The sequence below is a fragment of the Adiantum capillus-veneris genome, chromosome 6, assembly GCF_014529385.1.
Source record: "Adiantum capillus-veneris isolate H3 chromosome 6, ASM1452938v2, whole genome shotgun sequence".
NCBI classification, from domain to species: domain Eukaryota; kingdom Viridiplantae; phylum Streptophyta; class Polypodiopsida; order Polypodiales; family Pteridaceae; genus Adiantum; species Adiantum capillus-veneris.
Genome location: NC_140936.1, coordinates 110,567,293 through 110,585,541, shown reverse-complemented (window position 1 = coordinate 110,585,541; position 18,249 = coordinate 110,567,293). Strand labels below are relative to the sequence as shown.

Genomic DNA, 18,249 nt, shown 5'->3' with positions numbered 1-18,249 from the left:
GAGAGTGGCTACCCCTTGCTCATGCACACACGTTTTCCTTCTTCTCTACAAAAAAAAAAACCCCTTCACTATCCTCGAAAACTCCTTTTTAAGGCGCATCCGACTTCCCTATTGTTTTAGCCCCCCCCCCCCCTAAATCTTTATTTAGCTTTTGTATGGTGTGTGTAATCCTCGCTTTTCCCTATTTTTTGCCCCTTTAAATGCTATTTGTAGCTTGCCTTAAGCTCCATGGCTCAATACTTGAATACTGATATTGGTCTCAGATTTTCAATGTTGTACTGATAAACTAGTCTCGTTGGTACTACTGCAGCTGGTACTGACTAGGAACAAAGCCATCGGCTCGACCGCCCTACAGGTACTGGCCTCACCGGTGACCGTGAACAAAGCCCATCGGCTTGGCTGCGCCAACTTGTCTCACTGGTACTGGCCTCACTGTTGTTCGAGAACAAAGCCCGACCGCACCACTGGTCTCTCTAGTACTGGCCTCACTGGTGAAAGGGAACAAAGCCCATCGGCTCGCCCACTGGTCTCACTGGTACTGGCGCATTTGGAATTACTAGCTCTTGAGATACTAACCCTCGACACATTGGACACTGGCTCTCGAGATACTGACACTAGCCCTCGAGATACTGACACTAGTGCTGGAGACTCGAACTCGACACTGGCTCTCGATACACTGACGCTCGAGACACTCTAATATTGGACACTGGAAACACTGGCCATGGTAGTACTAGAGATTGTGGCTCGCTCTCCAGACACTGGCGCTCGAGACTGGAGATATTGGAACTCGAGATACAAGCTCCCAAGATACTCTAACTGGTAGTACTGGCATTGACTGGCACTGGTGCGGCCAACCCAACACAAAACTGGCCCTGTGAAACTTCCAATGTTGATAACTTGATAACTTGGCATCCAATACTGGTCTCCCTAGTACTGGTGCTGGACACTGGACACTGGCTCACTAAAGCCGCATCTGGCATACATGAACCGTACAAATAGCTTGTTAACAAGCCCTGAACACTGATCAAGGATTAGGTAAGCTTCTATTAAGCTCAATGTTCATCTTTGTGACATCTTTCTTAGCATGGAAGCAAAGCTGCATGACGCCGCCTTTGGCAAGGTTGTCGACCATCCTTTTTTTTCACATTTGGTGGAGGTCACCCTCTTGGGCCCGCATGGATTGGAATAGCGACCTGAGCTTTGGGTTTGACTCAGCAACAGGATCTATAGGGGTGAGAGACGTACATATCCTAGTGGTAGCACATGGTCATCCGCTTGATGGGGCTTGGCTCCCCTTCAAAATCTTGGACCTAGTTGTGTGTTCGTTAGCCTTGCTAATGTTTTTAGCACATTCATGTTGTTTCCTATGTGAAATTTTTTGGTTTGTATGGTTGAGGCTCCGTTTAAAAGCTTGGCTATTTGACAGGTGCTGCAACATGTTTTGAGGTCCCTTGCGTTGGTTTTGCGTGGCATGGCCCAACGTGAGCATGGCCTGTAATGTAATTTTTTGGTTCCAGATGTTCTTCGTGACCTCCACCCATCTAGCCTCCATCCATTGCTTCCCTGAGGAGTCCACTATGTAAAAATTGCATATAGCACGTGCGAACGAGAGGTGTTTAAATAATCCCTTACCTGTATATTTTCAAGTACTATATGTACCCCTTATGTATGAATTTTTCGTAAAAAAACTAGCCCTTATGTATGAAAATTCTCACTTTCTCAATTGAAAAACCCTTTATGTAAGTACATTTTTCTGTAAGTGTACCTAATTGTAAATCCCTTATTTTGTTTGCATGTGTTATCTTACATATTTCCTAGTGGATGCCTTGGGATTGCTTCCCTTCTTCCACTGCTTGTTCAATGGGGCGAACCAATCCGCCTCATGTATTAACATTTGGTAGATGCCCTTGGTATGAGGTTTAAAGAAATGGCTATTGAAGGCCATTTTGAAGCTTTCCACTCCAAAGTAGATTCACAAATCGACATCACAACACTCGCCATGCCTTCTACTAACAAAGAGCTTCTCAATGTCGTTGAGTTGAAACTAGGCTGCCACTTGGTCAACAGATTTTCAGCACTTGCTATTCCTATCCCAAAAGTGGCTTAACCACTGGATTCCTTTATTGTTGATCTTTCTTGCAAATTCTCTCCAATAAGGGTTTAGGATTACACCAGTAGCTTTAGATAGCCAAGGGGACCAATGAAAAATGAAGTTCTAGAAGTATTTGGTTAATTCACCCCATTCTAGTACCCTTGATGCTCAATTTCACTTTTGCACCAGCTCTCCCGTGATGCCACCCAAACTTAGACTAGACCCTGTCAGGGATAATAGTTTGTCATGTACCTAGATCCCTTTCCACTGACCACCATCAGAGCAAAGTCTTGCATAATCTACCACATCCTTGATCATGACAGCCGAAGATTGGTCTTGTTTTGCAATTGAGACCACAAACTTGGTGTAGAAGGCCTCAACATGAACCGTAGGGTTGAGAATTCCAAGGCCACCTTGGACCAAGAGTCAAGCAATACCTTGCCACTTTGCCCATTTCCACGACCTCGAGTCTTTAGTGTTGTTCCTCAATAAGAATCTTTAAACAGGTTTCAAGAACTCCTTCCAGCTACATTTGGCTATTTTGAGGAGCGGGTTGGTGAAGCAAATATAGGGGAGAATAAATGAGTTGATCACTCTAAACCGACTCTGGAAGGGAAGCAACACAAACTCCCATCTTCTCAAGTTTTTTGGATCTTCTCCAGTACCCACTGGAACCTTTGCTTGTGAGTAATATCCACCCCTAAGGGGGTGCCCAGATGCCGAAATATCCTTCCTTTAGATACGGTCTCCCCTAACCAGCCCGATGGATCAAATGTATCATTTTTCGTCAAGGAGATCAATCTAGAGTTCTCAATACTACACTTCAATCCCAAATCCAAAGAAAATAGCTCCACAATCTCAAGGGACTTTGTGAGAACTTGAGGGCAGGCTTTCAAAAACAGGGGGGAGTCATCTGCAAACATCTTGGCCAGAAGCTGGTCATTGCCGGGCTAAGTTACCCCTTGGATTTCCCCTCGCTCAGCAGCAGATTCGAGCATCAGAATTAGAGGATGCAACCCAATAGAAAATAGAAGAGCTGAAGCTAGGGACACCCTTTCTTGATAGAACTTTTGGTTTCAAAGGAGCCCACAATTCTATCATTGAATAAGAGCTCTGATTGGCTGCCAACCCCCAGAGTGTGTATAAGTCGACAAAGGCAAGGCCCAAAGCCTAGTGCTTTCATAACACCTTCAATAAAGGACCTAATCCTATCATAAGCCTTGTCTAGGTCTAGCTCAATCAAAATACACTCTTTCTTCATGAAGGTTGCGTACTCAATGCCCACCATTGCCGTCAAGATGTTGTCATATATTCATCTCCCTTTGATAAACCCGTGCTGATGAGGAGAGATGACTTTGTCTAGGAGGGGGCCAATTCTAAGAGCAATTGCCTTGGCAATGATTTTTTATTCCACAGACATCATGATTATGTGTCGCCAGTGCTTAAGATGCGAGCAACAAACCTGTTTTGGGATAGGCTTGATAAGGCCTCTTTTCACACTGGAATCCAACGACCCATTGACAAAAGCTTGGTTTGCCATAAACGTGACCGGGACTTTGAGGTCCTCCCAGAATTCCCTTAAGAATTCTATGGTCAAGCCATCCCACCCAGGGGACTTCTCCTTGCAAAGAGCTTGCAATGCAAGCGAGCATTCCTCTTCGGAACGGGCCCTCTCAAGAAGTGGAATAGAAATAGAGAAGAAAGCTCTTAGCACGAGAGCACACTTGCCTTTAAAAACTCTTTAGAAAAACTTCAAGAACTTTGACATTGTTCTTTTTTATATGCATCAAACCATAGATGATAGGGGTAAGTGTGCAACCTTGGTGCATATTTTGAGCAGTTGGATCAAACCAAGCTAGTGTACACACATGTGAATTTGACTCCTTTCATTTGAGAACTCATATGGCTATATTTCATTGAATTGTTTTATTATTTTCTATACTATATGGTGATTGGATTTCCTTTTTGGCCTGCTCAAAAAGGCCTTAGAGAACAAGAGGTTAAGGAGTGCATTCTTAAGAGTTTGATCCCGTCATCCAGGTGTACGGCCTTGGTTTGCAGTTTTAGGAAATGTTGGGTAAGAAATGGCCAGAATCAAGATGGAGGTTAATTGTGAAAAAAATTTGGAACCCACAATGGCCACTAGGGATGAAGATTTTTTTGTGAAAGGTCCTTTGGGGAGCCTTAGCTACTGGTGTGAAGATCCTAGTTAGAGGTATTGGTCCAGATAGGTGCTCACAATGCAGAACGATCGGGAAGGACCTACCTCACTTGTTCAAAGAGTGCCCGCCTATCTGCGGCCTGGAAGGAAAGGTATGCAAGTGGGTTCAAAAGTCCTAGAAGCTAGGGTAATTTAAGAACGATCTATTCCTAGGTGGGAAGGTATTCAACATGCAAGCATTACTTATTGAAACACATATTGTTAGATACTACTACTTCAAACATGTGTGGAAGGCCAAAAATTGTCGAATCTTTGAGAAAGCCCTGAAAACAGCTATTTTCTCAGAGACTACTCAAGAAAGCATGGAAGCAATTGTTGCCATTGGGAAAAGCCAAAACTTTCTGGAATATAATAGGAAGATTGATGCCGCAACTACTAGTTAGTACTAGTTAGTTGATGAGTCCTCATTGATGCTCAACTTAGACTCTCATTGATGCATATACCGGTGTCCTTGGGTGGCCCCCCTATCAACCAATGTATCTGTGGTAGCTAGGAGAATTCATGGCTCGTGAGCACGACTAAAATTTGTAATTTATTAGTTTTGCTAATATAATCCACTCACCATTGTGGGTTTTCCAACAAAAAAAAAAAGTGTTTGATCGGATCATGAGTCAATGAGAATTTTCTTAATATTTTACCTTGTAATAGAGTCCTTTCCTTTAAAGGCCTCATATAAAAGTCTATTTCATTAAATTGGGTTTTTATTTCGTGTACTTATTGTTTTCTTACGAAAGTATTTTGTTTTCATTTTTTTTATTAAAAAAGTGTCAATGTGCATCTTTCACATTGTTGTTTAAGTGGGACCCTTCATAAGGTCTAAGGCATTTGTGATTATCTATACTATTATAAAAGGGGGAGGGATTTCGGTCCCCCCTCAGCCACGTGGCGGTAGCTCCTTGCTCCGGCCAATGGTCTCTATAGCCCGACAACACAGGTGAGATAGATAGATAGAGAGAGAGAGAGAGAGAGAGAGAGAGAGAGAGAGAGAGGGTCTTACTCTCTTCATTGACTACCTAGAATGCCGTAGGTTGATAGGCACTACCCTCTCTCTCTCTCTCTCTCTCTCTCTCTCTCTCTCTCTCTCTCACACACACACACACACACACACGCGCACGCGTGCCCCTCCCCCACTCAAACACAAAGACCCACTCTTTGTACCCATCACTCAAAAGAGGGCATTTCAACTCCCTTCATCGTCGAAAAAGGGCCCATTCAGGGACATGAACCTGAGACAAAGCAGCTCAAGCACTATGATGAAAAAACTCAATAATCAAGCCTTAATCTCTTGCATCTTTTACTTGCGTGCACAGAGGAAGTTCGAAAGACAACTTTGAGGTTGCAACTATCTTGCTCTCGTGTTGCACTCCTTTGCAAAGATTGGATTGGCACTTCAAAGCTAGTCTCATGCCCTCTTCCAAAGAGGAGCTGTTCTAGTCTCTAATTAGGATGCCTTCTGTGTATTCTACAATGTGAAGCCGATAAGGAGGTTCTGCCATCTAGCTCTTAACCGGCTAATACTAGATAACACATTATCAGATACATCATCTCACATCATTGATCTGCATATAGGCTATGTCATGCAATGGGCAGGTTTTCTTTATGCACTCGCATTGAGGCCATGTGGGCCTCCCAAATTGAGATCGATAGGAATAGGGCCTTTGAAGGAGCCATTGATAAGTGCAGGGAAGAAGCTGATGGATGTGGTGAATTCCTTGCAGGTTGACTTTTCTTTGACCTTTGAAGCAATGCAGGAGGCTTCTCTTCATCCTTTTCCTCCTCTTCTCTTTCTTCATTTTTCAACCCTATTGCTAGCCAAAGGTTTTTTTCTGGAGCTCGTGGCAGACTGGCCCTTGGAAGGATGACGTGCGGTTCACTTACCATTGTCTCCAATCCACCCAATCAGCCTCCAGGCTTGACAGACTCTATTTTTCTTACAGTGGCAATTGGGTGCCTTCCTCATTACTTATGCAAGTCCTCGTCCCAATGAAAATATCACAGATCATTTCCCTCTTCTTGGAACCTTGATATTTTCTTCACATGAATGTCACTTTTTTTTTTCTTCTTAGTAATCTTTGGTGACATCTTAGCTTGGCAAGTGATCACACCTATCTTTTCTCTCTCTCTCTCTCTCTCTCTCTCTCTCTCTCTCTCTCTCTCTCTCTCTCTCTCTCGGGTCTACCACCCATCCTAGAGTCTCTGGGTCCCAAGGTTTGGCAGCCATGATATTGGAGGCCCACAACATTAAATTTCAAGTGCTAGTGCTTGCATGGCAATGCCCTTGATGTTCTTGATCTTGGAATTTTGAGAGGCAAGCACTAGTGCTCAAAAAATTTCATCGTCCATTGGGGGCACTCCCTCAAGCCTTCACGCTTGCACAATTGTCTATTTTGAGTTTCACACGGGTGCCACGATGATCTCTTGACTCTCCTTCCATCTTGAATGATGGCTTGCAGCCTAAAGATGTGCATGATGATCTCCTTCTTGAATCCCCTTCATGAAGAGCCCGAGTTGGTGGCTACCCTCTTCCATAGGAGGAGCACCCCTCCGCATGTGTCCATTGTTATTCTCTTTGTTTCCGCTAGCTTCTTGGCCTCAACCTATGTCAAAGCCCCAAGATAGAGAGACTTTCAACCTTCATGCTATGTATGTGTGTGTGTGTGTGTGTGTGTGTGTGTGTGTGTGTGTGTGTGTGTGTGGGGGGGGGGGGGGGGGGGGGGTGAGCCTATTTTGGCATATTGTAGCAGATAGGTGTATTTTTTAAGGAACGGCTTAGCTGTAGGTGCAGTAGCATGGAGGACCACAAAACTCTTGCTTATAAACTGCTGGCCAAGGCCAAATATACAAGGCTCTTGCAAAGTTCTGCTTCTATATCCTTATAGGTCTCAATAAGATGATTTTTTTATTTTATTTTTTTGACATGAAGCACACAAAAGCCTCTCAATATGGAATCAATGTGATCTTTTTGCAAGGCCACAAGGGTAATAGCTTACAATTTTGATTTTGGATGGGTTGTGAGAATGAGTGAATTCTCTCCATATCATTTTCCCTTGGGCAACCTTCATGCCCTTTGGGTCCCCGGAGAGAGTGCCGACAGCTTGGGGGGAGAGAGAGAGAGAGAGAGAGAGAGAGAGAGAGAGAGAGAGAGAGAGAGATTATTATTGTCCTTGGAGGTCAAATATGACCTATGGGACCAAAGTTACATGTGATGTAGTATGTATGCAGTTGATGAGAAATTCCCGATGCTCCAAAATTATGGTGATGAGAGTTGCAATGGAGAGCCCACACTATGGCTGGGAGAGGAAAGTGTGTAGAACTAAGTCATGGCTAAAAATGTGAGGAAAGCAAGTTGGTATGTGACCAAAAGTTGAGCACTCTAGTAGTGTGTGGTATTCAAACTCTCAAACTTGCAATGAGCATGATGTGCACAAATTGACTTGAATCATCTTTATTGCTCCAACACCCTGTCTCAAATCGAGGGGAGTGGGAGATTAGCTGTCTGTGATAGTGCATATCTCTGACAAGGGGATAGGTTCAAGCATATAAGGGTGAGTACAGTTTCCTCTTTCAGCAAAGAACATGGTTTTGTAGTTGAGGGAAATATGGGGATGTAATGTATGAAGCATGACCCACCGGATTCCTCCCAAGTTGCAATACATTGGCATTGTAAAAAAGTTCATTCACTTGGGGGTCTATTGAGGCATTATATAGCAAGTGTAATGCATCCCATCTCCCACACTACTTCTTTATATCTTGCGTCCATCCCATGCTCAAGATCTTGTTTTTATGCATCTTTTGAACTTTTTTGCTTGCTTCCCATGTAATTGTAGGAAGTTGATGTGAGGGGTTTTGATGCATCTTTATCATGTACTCCACAACCCTTTCCATGTCCGTAACCTAAATTGGAAGAGATCCTACTCAAGAAGTAGGAACATATATGGTGTTTGTTTCTTAACTTGGAGAAAGTTTGTAAGAAAACGCTTTTGGACATTTCCAACTCTTTCCGAGTAGACTTTGAGATGCTCTCATCCCACACTTCAACTCCATAAAGAAGAACCGATGTCACCAATGTGTTAAAAAGGTACTTCTTGAAAACCCAACGGTTCATGTTTCCCACATTACACATGCATGGTACGCTCTTTTCATGACTTCCAAATGACACGTAGCACATTCACGCCACTTGTGTTTGGTTGGAACCTCAAGGCCAAGGTACTTAAAGCTCTCAATAACTTCAAGTGTCTCATTGTTGTACATAATGCATGGCTTCTCCTGATGGTTGGTTTTCACAAGCATAACCTTTGTTTTGGATTCATTCACAATCAGACCACTATGCAAGCAAAAGTTCTCAAGGACAACCATAAGCTTTTGTGCATCCTCTAAAGTGTGTGTTAGAAGCACTACATCACCTGCATGCAACAAAAGCATGATTACCACATTGAAAATAGTGAACTCTTCAATGTCTTTTTCTTGCATAAAGTGAACTACCATTTGTTCCAACTGGTCAATGCATAGACCAAAGAGAGTTGGTGACAACGGACATCCTTGTTTAAACCCAATAACACTTGCAAAAAATTTTGAAACTCCTCTTTGTGTGCGCAACTGACACATCACTTTCTCATAGATTGGGAAACCGCAAGCATAACTCACTTGGCACTTGGAGTTCTTCCATCCCTCTCCACAAATTGTTATGTGGAACCATATCAAAAGCTTTCTTGAAGTCCACAAAGCAACAATACAAACACTTGTCTTTCAACCGACTTTCCTCCATGAGAACAGAAAGAGTGACAAGAAAATGAATAGTGCTATGGCATCAATAAAAACCTGCTTGTTCTCTTGCATGCTTGCCATTCTATTTAGCCCAATCACTCAATTTTATCTCCATTATGCAGCCAAATAACTTTTCCTTAAAAGACCTAATCATTATAGTCTGATAGTTAAGCCTTGACCCAATTAGTGCTCCAATCATGAGACATACAATGTTGAAGTACAAGGTTGAACATATCACACATCCAATCATGTGTAAAATCTCTCATCCATTCAATCATTTTTGGCTTGATACCTTAAAGATCTCCCGCTTTGCGAGTGGCCAACTTTTTGAACCTGCCTCACACATCCTTAATAGTAAACAAAGAGGGTATACGTGGGAGTGAACCATAAAGTGGCATCTTTATAGGATTTGGTTGCTCATATAGTCGCCTACAATGTGTGCACATATCTATAAGACTCGAGTTACAAAAGCTATCAGCCTGCTTGCCTTTCAAGTTTCTCCAAAATCTTCCACTACCTAGGTTCATCATTAAAGCAAGATGTCTTTATGAAAAGTAAGAGGCCTTTTGGCCGTGGTATAACAACTTATTGAATAATGTCTAAAACATTTAATTTGGATAGCCTCCTTGTTTGGTGACCATTAGGATGTCGACAAATATAAACCTACAATGGGAAGCTCTCTCTCTCTCTCTCTCTCTCTCTCTCTCTCTCTCTCTCTCTCTCTCTCTCTCTCACACACACACACACACACACACACATATACCAGCCACCCCCGTTTTTCCCTTTTAGTTGTTCAATCTTTATTTCAGTACACTATCTTTTTTATTTTGTATTTGACACTTGAGACACCTGATGAGGATGTGATGTATTGGTCTCATACGCCTTTTAGGCCTTTTGCAGATGTTAATAAACATTTCATTTCATTTCTCTCTCTCTCTCTCTCTCTCTCTCTCTCTCTCTCTCTCTCTCACACACACACACACACACACATCTATCTTTTGTATTGAACACTTCACTGATGAGGATGTGATGTATTGGTCTCATACGTCGTTTAGGCCTTTTGCAGATGTTAATAAACATTTCATTTAATCTCTCTCTCTCCCTCTCCCCCCCCCCAAACCACCACCACCACCAATTGGGAAGCCTCTTTGGGCACTAGGCAACCTTCCAAGCACAATAGCCCAGTTCTAGTTGTTAAAATTGTTAAAACCTAGAAAGCAACAACATCACCAGGGCTTTACCAACAAGAATGATTCTATGAGGTCATTGTGGAAACTAACATTGGGCGTTTAAATGTGTTGATGAGCTTGATCTAGAAGGGGGTAGTGAACTTGATGTTGTAGGGAAAGGTCTTTGACTAACCTTTCCCTGGAATGAGGGTGACCACCTAGCAAGCGACCGATGGAGGCTAGGAGCTAGTTGTGGGAGCCTTTATTCCAAGGGAAAGGTTAGTCAAAGACCTTTCCCTACATTGTCAAGCATCCCGGGGAGGGGGGACTAGACTTAAACATTGTCACTCATAGGCAAAGGCTAGAACTGTACTTCGAGACTATAGTACAGGCAAGCAGTTATACAATATAGGCTGTATGTTTAGGTGTCACAGGCAAGATTAGGATGACTGTGATGGCAAAACCTAGGTGAATTCCACCCACTAATTTGTGGCACCATTTCATTGGAGAGGGCGGAAGTTGCATTCTGGCTGCTAACGTGCAATAAGGCAATTTAAATGCTTCTTAATGTAGGCCCGTAGTGAACTTTGACTTTGTTTGAAGAGGCTAATGCCCTGCAAATTTGTGGCGTTTTCCTCCTTTTTCCTTGGTTCAAACTAAGGTTCAGGGAAAGTGAAAAAAGAAAAAAGGGAAACTTTTAAGTGTAGGTGATAAGGGTTCTTGTCATTACAAGGAAAAAGGGAAAGTTGATAGATTCCACCATTTTAAGGCTTTCGTGTTATTAAGGTTCCCATGGGGGAATTGCACTAGAAGGGAGAGAGAGAGAGAGAGAGAGATTGTTTGATGTACCTACAAAATTAATACAAAGTCAAAATTTGTTGGTAGATTTGGTTTTATTTTTGTGCGAAAGAAGTGCTACTAGAATTTCTAGAGGGAGATAATTGAAGAAGAAGAAGATAATTTTATATAGTTGCAAAAAAAAAACCATAATTTTATATAGTAGATGTATCTTGAGCTCAAGACTTGTGTGTGTGTGTGTGTGTGTGTGTGTGTGTGTGTGTAGAGAGAGAGAGAGAGAGAGAGAGAGAGAGAGAGAGAGCTTGAAGGTGGTGTTTAATTGTTATTACAGGCACCAGACTCATGGAGAAAGGTGTTTGCAAGTGTGTGCATGGAGGTGGGGAAGGAGGTGGCAACAGTGTTGAGAAGTGTGGCATGTAGCCTACGTAACAAGTGCACATGTGCACCCAAGCTCGCTCTCCTCCACCCTCTACACCGTGCTGTTGAAGCCCTCCATTCTGTTGCTTGCATTTATCCCCAGTTTCTCATTGCCTCCTCCTCCCACCCTCACCCCTACCACAATCATAACCATAACCATGACCATAACTATGATCCTAATTCTATCTCTAGTGCCAATGTTGAACCTAAATGCCCTCCCCATTCGCCACCCACTAATTTGAGCACCACCTCAAGCCCTTTGTCAGATTTCAACTCCATTTTGAATGAACCCTTCCATAGCCCTAACTTACGTAACTCTAGCTCTAACCCTAAAGCTCTCTTTGATATTGAAGCCCCCAAAGCTACCTTGATTGACCTCTCCAACGGGGACACGGCAACACCTACCTTGATGGCGCCCGAGAGTATGGCATTCGCAGAAACCCTCTCATTGGCATGCTTGATAGCTCTCCTTATTGAGATTGTGGCAAGGGTTGAACACCTGATTGATGCTAATGCAGAGTTCCAAGAGAAAGCTGGCTTTTTTCAAGATGATGATGGAAGCAATGCTTCCCATAAGAGTGTGGATATGCAGGACACAGGTAATGTCCACCGCATCCTTAACCAACCATGCTGAATAAAAGCAAGAGATGGATGGGAAGAACCAAAAGGGTCAAGCATAAAATAAGATTGAAATGAAATTTAGAAGTTGGCTATTTTACCTTAAATTTACCATAGTACCCACCACCTACTTGTTCTTTAGTGCAGTGCTACCTTTCCTAATCCATGAGATTTTCCCCACTCCACTGCGTTCTGCCTCAGTTTGTCGATAACACAAGCAACTAAAATTTTGTAAACAAATTTGTGTGGACCTTTGAAAAAAATGTGAAGCATCAATTTCCCATGCAGATAGTGAGAGAGCTTCATTCATATCTTATAGCTATGTGGCTTGAAGGATTTTCAAGCATATGTTGAAGACATCTATCACTTTAGTATCTTATATCTTATCAATACTATCTATTAAGCGGACAAGGATTCCGGCCCACCACGTGGGGAAAGAAGAGGTCCTGCAAAGGACTTGGCCGGCAAATGAACAGGCATTCATCTATCACTTTAGTATCTTATATCTTATCGATACTATCTACTAACATAATATGGCGGAAGGGCTCCCCTTTACACGTGTCGCAATCTGTGACCTGAAAGCTAAAGTCCAAAAAGAAAAAAAGCCAAGTTGCACGCAATAAAGAGGGAGAGAGGGGGAGAGAGAGAGGCCGCCGAAGGCGGCTGGCCATACTAGTCTATTAAGCGGACAAGGATTCCTGCCCACCACATGGCAAAAGAAGAGGTCCTGCAAAGGACTTGGCCGGCAAATGAACAAGCATTCTGGTGAGTGGGGAAAGAAGAGGCATCCGATGAGGGTACCAGCTTCTGCATCTGGCATGTGTGCCCTACAACGAGGCAAAATAGTGCACAGACTGGCAAAGAAGCCTCTCTCTCTCTCTCTCTCTCTCTCTCTCTCTCTCTCTCTCTCTCTCTCTCTCTCTCTCTCTCTCTCAATCTGAGCCGGCGACTGTCACAGTGTCCAGGTGTTTGACACACAGCGGCTTTTGTTGCATTCAAAAAGAGAGAGAGAATGTGTCTTGCTTTGTGTGGGTTTGTCACAGTATCCCCCGGACCCCCAGGACCCCCACCTCCCCCTTGAGAACATGCCACCATAGCATGCCCCGCCCCCCCTCTTTACATTGCCCGTCCATAGTGGCGCTGCCTCAACCGAATCCGAGAGAGAGAGAGAGAGAGAGAGAGAGAGAGACGACGTATCTGCCTCTGCTCTTGCCCTGTTGCCTTGGCGACTTCTGCCTCACTGAACGTGCTGGCCTACGTGCTCAACCTTTGGTCGCATGCACACACATGAGCGACAAGTTGCGAGCACGTGCGCACAACCTGCAGGCCCATTAAATCTCTCTCTTTTTCTCTCTTTACTCCCTTTAACCTTTTAACCCAAAAACTTAAAAGAATTACTCTTTTGGAGACTCTACTGAAAAGTCTTCTAAGTTCTCTCTCTTTGAGAGAGAGAGAGAGAGAGAAGAAGAAGAGAATTTTAATGTCGTAGGGAACTATCCCAAGAGAGCTTAAAGATCTATCCGACTTCTTTGCTGGCGGCTTTCTCCGTGTCTAGATTTAGGCATTGAAATTTGAGGCCGAATAGGCGTGGTGTGTGTGTGTGTGTGTGTGTGTGTGTGTGTGTGTGTGTGTGTGTGTGTGTGTGTGTGTGTGTGTGTGAGAGAGAGAGAGAGAGAGAGAGAGAGAGAGAGAAAGAGAGAGAGGCAACATGTACGCGGGCATACATGGGTTTGATCATGTAGCAGAATATACAAGGGCTCAAAACCATGATCATGCAGTAGGCGCAGGGTTCGGCAATGTGCAACTTAGAAAGGGGAGGATTAAAAGAGGAGGCAGAAGTATTGATTGGCGCAGGGGTGGCTACTACATAGCATAGAAAGAGGAGGATGAAGGCAAGAGGCAAAAGGTAAGGTGGTGAGTAGTGAGTAGCAGTGTTCAAAAAAAATCATTTTCAGAACCATACACAACTCCTATTTATGGATTTTCAAGAGGAAATATTGAAAAATAGAGTAAATTTTTACTAATTTTACACTATTTTCCTCAAAATCTGAGGAGGTTTCTTCTTTTCCCTCTTCCAAGAATTTTTTAATTTCAAAGTGGTACAATTGTAGGCAGCAATCCTTCGTAGGCCTTATTAGATGAGAGTCAAGTCACCAAAAAAGGAAGCAAATCCTTCTCTCTTAACGGCTATGGTGCTCCTCGCATTTACCTCCTTCTGCAGCAGAATGCCGCTTCCTCACTTCTTTCCCTCCCACAGGCAATACCATACCCCACAGAGGAGCGCCCTCGCCCCCTTGGCATTCGGAGGTGCAGGTCCTGGAGACCAGCTAGGCTGCAGGTCATGATCAATTCATGGGCCAGATGGGATTGTCGTCCATCTGCGTGCCCTACCTCAAACCGAAGGAGAAGATACCCAGAAGCAAGAGAACAGCAAGAAGCAGGTCAAGCATCTCTCCGAGAATTAGGTCACGAATCTGGTAGACCCAGGCTTTGAAGTCGTGGATGTGCTTGCCTTCAAATATTGGTTTTGTCTACCTGCCTCGTGGGGACGCCTCGGACCAAGGCCTTTTCATCTACGTGATCTTAACCCAGGCAAATCGGTTCCGGTCTTGTCACTCTCTACATAGATGAGACAAGATTTCCAGCTTTTAATTGCTTTGTCGTAGGACGAAGCCTAATACAATGCGGAGATGTTGATGTGCATCTCGATCTCGAGGGTAAGACCAGCTAGCAATCAAGGTCTCAGGGTTTGGCTTTCCCATGGGTTACTAAGTAATCCCTTGAACTTGGCTTTCCCAGTAAAAGCAAAGCTTTCAACACGAGCTCCAGAACATGGAGAATGTTGGCACGCTTCATAATGTACTCTCATCCATATGTGCCTGAGAAAGCAGGAGTTTACCATACACTTGAGAAAACTTTATCGAGCAAATGGTAAAACCGAGCAAGACCCACCATAAAGAGCATCAAATTCCACCTTATGAGCCACCTTATCGGATTCCTAGCTTTGTAATCACGTCTCCTAGCATAAGGTGGAATCAGATTCCTAACTTTGTGATCACGTCTCCTGAGCGAGACCCCCCATCTTTACTCTTGTGTGCAGGTTTTGGATCGCCTCGTTGCCTGCCAAGATCTCTCTCTCTCTCTCTCTCTCTCTCTCTCTCTCTCTCTCTCTCTCTCTCAACCTTCACGCAAGTTCATGAGCTGTTGTGCACAAGGGCCTACAATGAAAGACGATGATTGAAATCCCATGCAACACAAGCCTATCGAGAATCCAATAAGATTCCTTTTAAGGAACTTTGTGAAATTCCAAAGTTTGGTTGTTGCCTGACAATTTTCTTCGAAAGGAATCTCATCATGAATAGAGACTTTTGGTAGTGAAAAATAGGAGTATTATTTCTACTTGTGTTTAAAAATAGAATAAATGACGTGGAATCTTGAAAGATTCCTTCTCTCTCTCTCTCTCTCTCTCTCTCTCTCTCTCTCTCTCTCTCTCTCTCTCTCTCTCTCTCTCTCTCTCTCTCTCAACCAAAGACATTCAAGTGGTTTTCATATAAACAAAATTTGCAGCGGGGCTGCAATTACAGTTCCAATATGCCTACATGCACTCAAATCAACAGTGCTCCCTCAATCGTGTGATGGTACTACACACGGTATCATTACTAGTAGTATGCATTGTATTGGAACTACCGCTTGTTGCAGTCCTTGTAGGACCAGATTCCATTGGCTTTCCTCTTCACCGAAAACTTCCCACAAAATTCACACAAGTACTTTGCATGTTGGCTAACCTGCGTCTTCTTGATTTGCTTCCTCAAACTAGCACCACAACAAGTTTTGTTCTCTTCATCATGGTTGCTATAGATATTGATTTTTTCTAAAATCGCAAGTAAGTCACCAGGATTTTGAAATTTCTTAATTTCAGTGGAATCAAAAGAGATTGTTGCCAGGATATGTGATCACAAAGCTAGGAAAGGGTGTTGGATGCATGCATGCAGCTCTCTCTCTCTCTCTCTCTCTCTCTCTCTCTCTCTCTCTCTCTCTCTCTCTCTCTCTCTCTCTCTCTCTCTCTCTCTCTCAAAGGAACAAAGGTTTGGATTGCTGAGGAGCTGACCATGAATCAACTCAAGGTTAAAAAGTGCAAACTCGAGAAGGTTGACGAAGCCCAAAAGGAAGGCAAATGGGCAGTCTACCGAGGGGGGAAGGCCATCATTCAAGAGTTTCGAACTCCCAAAGGGTCTCCCCTTACCCAACCCTACTAAGCTTTAGGTCTTGTTTCCTTTATTTTCTTATCTTCTACCCTGCTGACGCACCCCCAGTCATTAAGTGATATGTATCCAATGCCTTCACTTAAAAGGCTGCGTTGTAATGTTTTTTGTCTCCGCTCCCATGGGTCATATATGACCTCCGTGGAAAATAATGCAATCTCTCCCTCTCTCTCTCTCTCTCTCTCTCTCTCTCTCTCTCTCTCTATGCAAGCATTGTCTCTTTCAAGTCTCCTCTCTGTAGCATGTCCTGACTCCTATCGTCCATGTATCCCCAATGTTCGTCAGGAAAGAGTGATGGAGTCTTATTATAGATGGATGCAGCTCTCTCTCTCTCTCTCTCTCTCTCTCTCTATGCAAGCATTGTCTCTTTCAAGTCTCCTCTCTGCAGCCTATCTTGACTCTATCCTCCATGTATCCCCAGTGTTCGTTAGGAAAGGGTGATGGACTCTTATTATAGATGGATGCAACTCTCTCTCTCTCTCTCTCTCTCTCTCTCTCTCTCTCTCTCTCTCTCTCTCTCTCTCTCTCTCTCGATTTTATGCAACAAGAAGGCATAGAAGAGGTTAAGATCGGAAATGCGGTGATCATGCTTTTGCTTTATGCCGATGATGTAGTGCTCCTGGCACATACCTTAGAAGCTGCACAAAAGCTTATGAGTGTCTTGGAACGCTTTTGCCTACATAGTGGGCTGATCGTGAATGGATCCAAAACCAAGGTTATGCTTGTAAAGACCCTCAATGGTGAAAATCCATGCATTGTATACAACAATGAGCAACTTGAAGTGGTAGATAGCTTCAAGTACCTTGGCCTTGAGGTTCCATCCAATCATAGATGGAAGGATTGCCCAATGCGTTGCTTGGAAGCCGGAAAGAGGGCTTATTATGCATTTGAGAATATGTGCAATTCCGGAGAGATCAAGTGTTGGGCTCTCAAAAAGTACCTCTTTGACACATTGGTGAACACCGGTGCTTCTTTATGGAGTGGAGGTGTGGGGTGGTAGCATCGGGAAGTCTACTTGGAAAGTGTTTGAGAATGTCCAAAAGCATTTTCTCACCAACTTTCTCCAAGTCAAGACACAAACACCCTACATGCTCTTACTTCTCGAGTCCGGATCGCTTCCCATTGAGGTCTTGGGCATGCAAAGGGTTGTGGAGTACATTGTTAAGACACAACGTAGCCCTTTGTATCGACTTCCTAGAATCGCATATGAAGCAAGTCAAAAGGTCCAAAAGACATGCAAGAGCAAAATACTAAGTTCGGGGTGGATGTTGACATCAAGAAATGGTTTGGAAGATGGGATGCATGTCACTTGTTCAAGGATGCATCGATCGACTCCCAAGTTAATGAGGCCTTCTTACAACGCCAATGTATCACGGCTTGGGAGAAATCCGGAGGTTCTCGCTTCAGCCATTACATACACCACACACATTGCCCCAAACTACAAATCTCTCTTCTTCTCCAAATGCGGTAACCGAACCCATCCCTACATCCTTGAGCCCATCCCATTGAGTGCAATCCACACCATTGCCTCCATTCGTCTTAGCTCCCATTCTCTACACTGCGAGACAGGACGTTAGGGCACTAGCGAGGAGTCTCATCGACTTTGCACCTTATGCCCTCGTCACGTGCAAGAGAGTGAGTACCACACACTACTTGAGTGCTCAGCTTTTGACCACATTAGGTCCTCTTTTCCCCATATATTCAGCCATGAGCTCTCCCTACATACCCAACCACGATGTGGACTCTCTATTCCGACACTCATTTCAGCCATTTTGGAGCATCGAGAGTCACTTATGACCTCCACTCACACCACGTGACATGTTCGTTCGTTGCCATAGGTCATATTTGACCTCCGAGGACGATAATAGAACTATCTAACTATCTCTCTCTCTCTCTCTCTCTCTCTCT

The 18,249-nt window shown here is 43.7% G+C and overlaps 1 protein-coding gene across 5 annotated transcripts in view; it reads left to right on the top strand.

Annotated features, from left to right (window-relative positions):
- Nucleotides 1-12,354, top strand: part of LOC147456082 (aluminum-activated malate transporter 14-like) — a 39,756-nt gene extending 27,402 nt beyond the window's left edge. For all 5 annotated transcript variants that reach the window (XM_086515398.1, XM_086515397.1, XM_086515396.1 and 2 more), the window contains one exon: nt 11,376-12,354. In XM_086515398.1, coding sequence (XP_086371524.1) covers nt 11,376-12,095 — 720 coding nt within the window. In that variant the 3' untranslated portion in view covers nt 12,096-12,354. The remainder of the gene's footprint in view (nt 1-11,375) is intronic.
- Nucleotides 12,355-18,249: the final 5,895 nt, after the last annotated feature.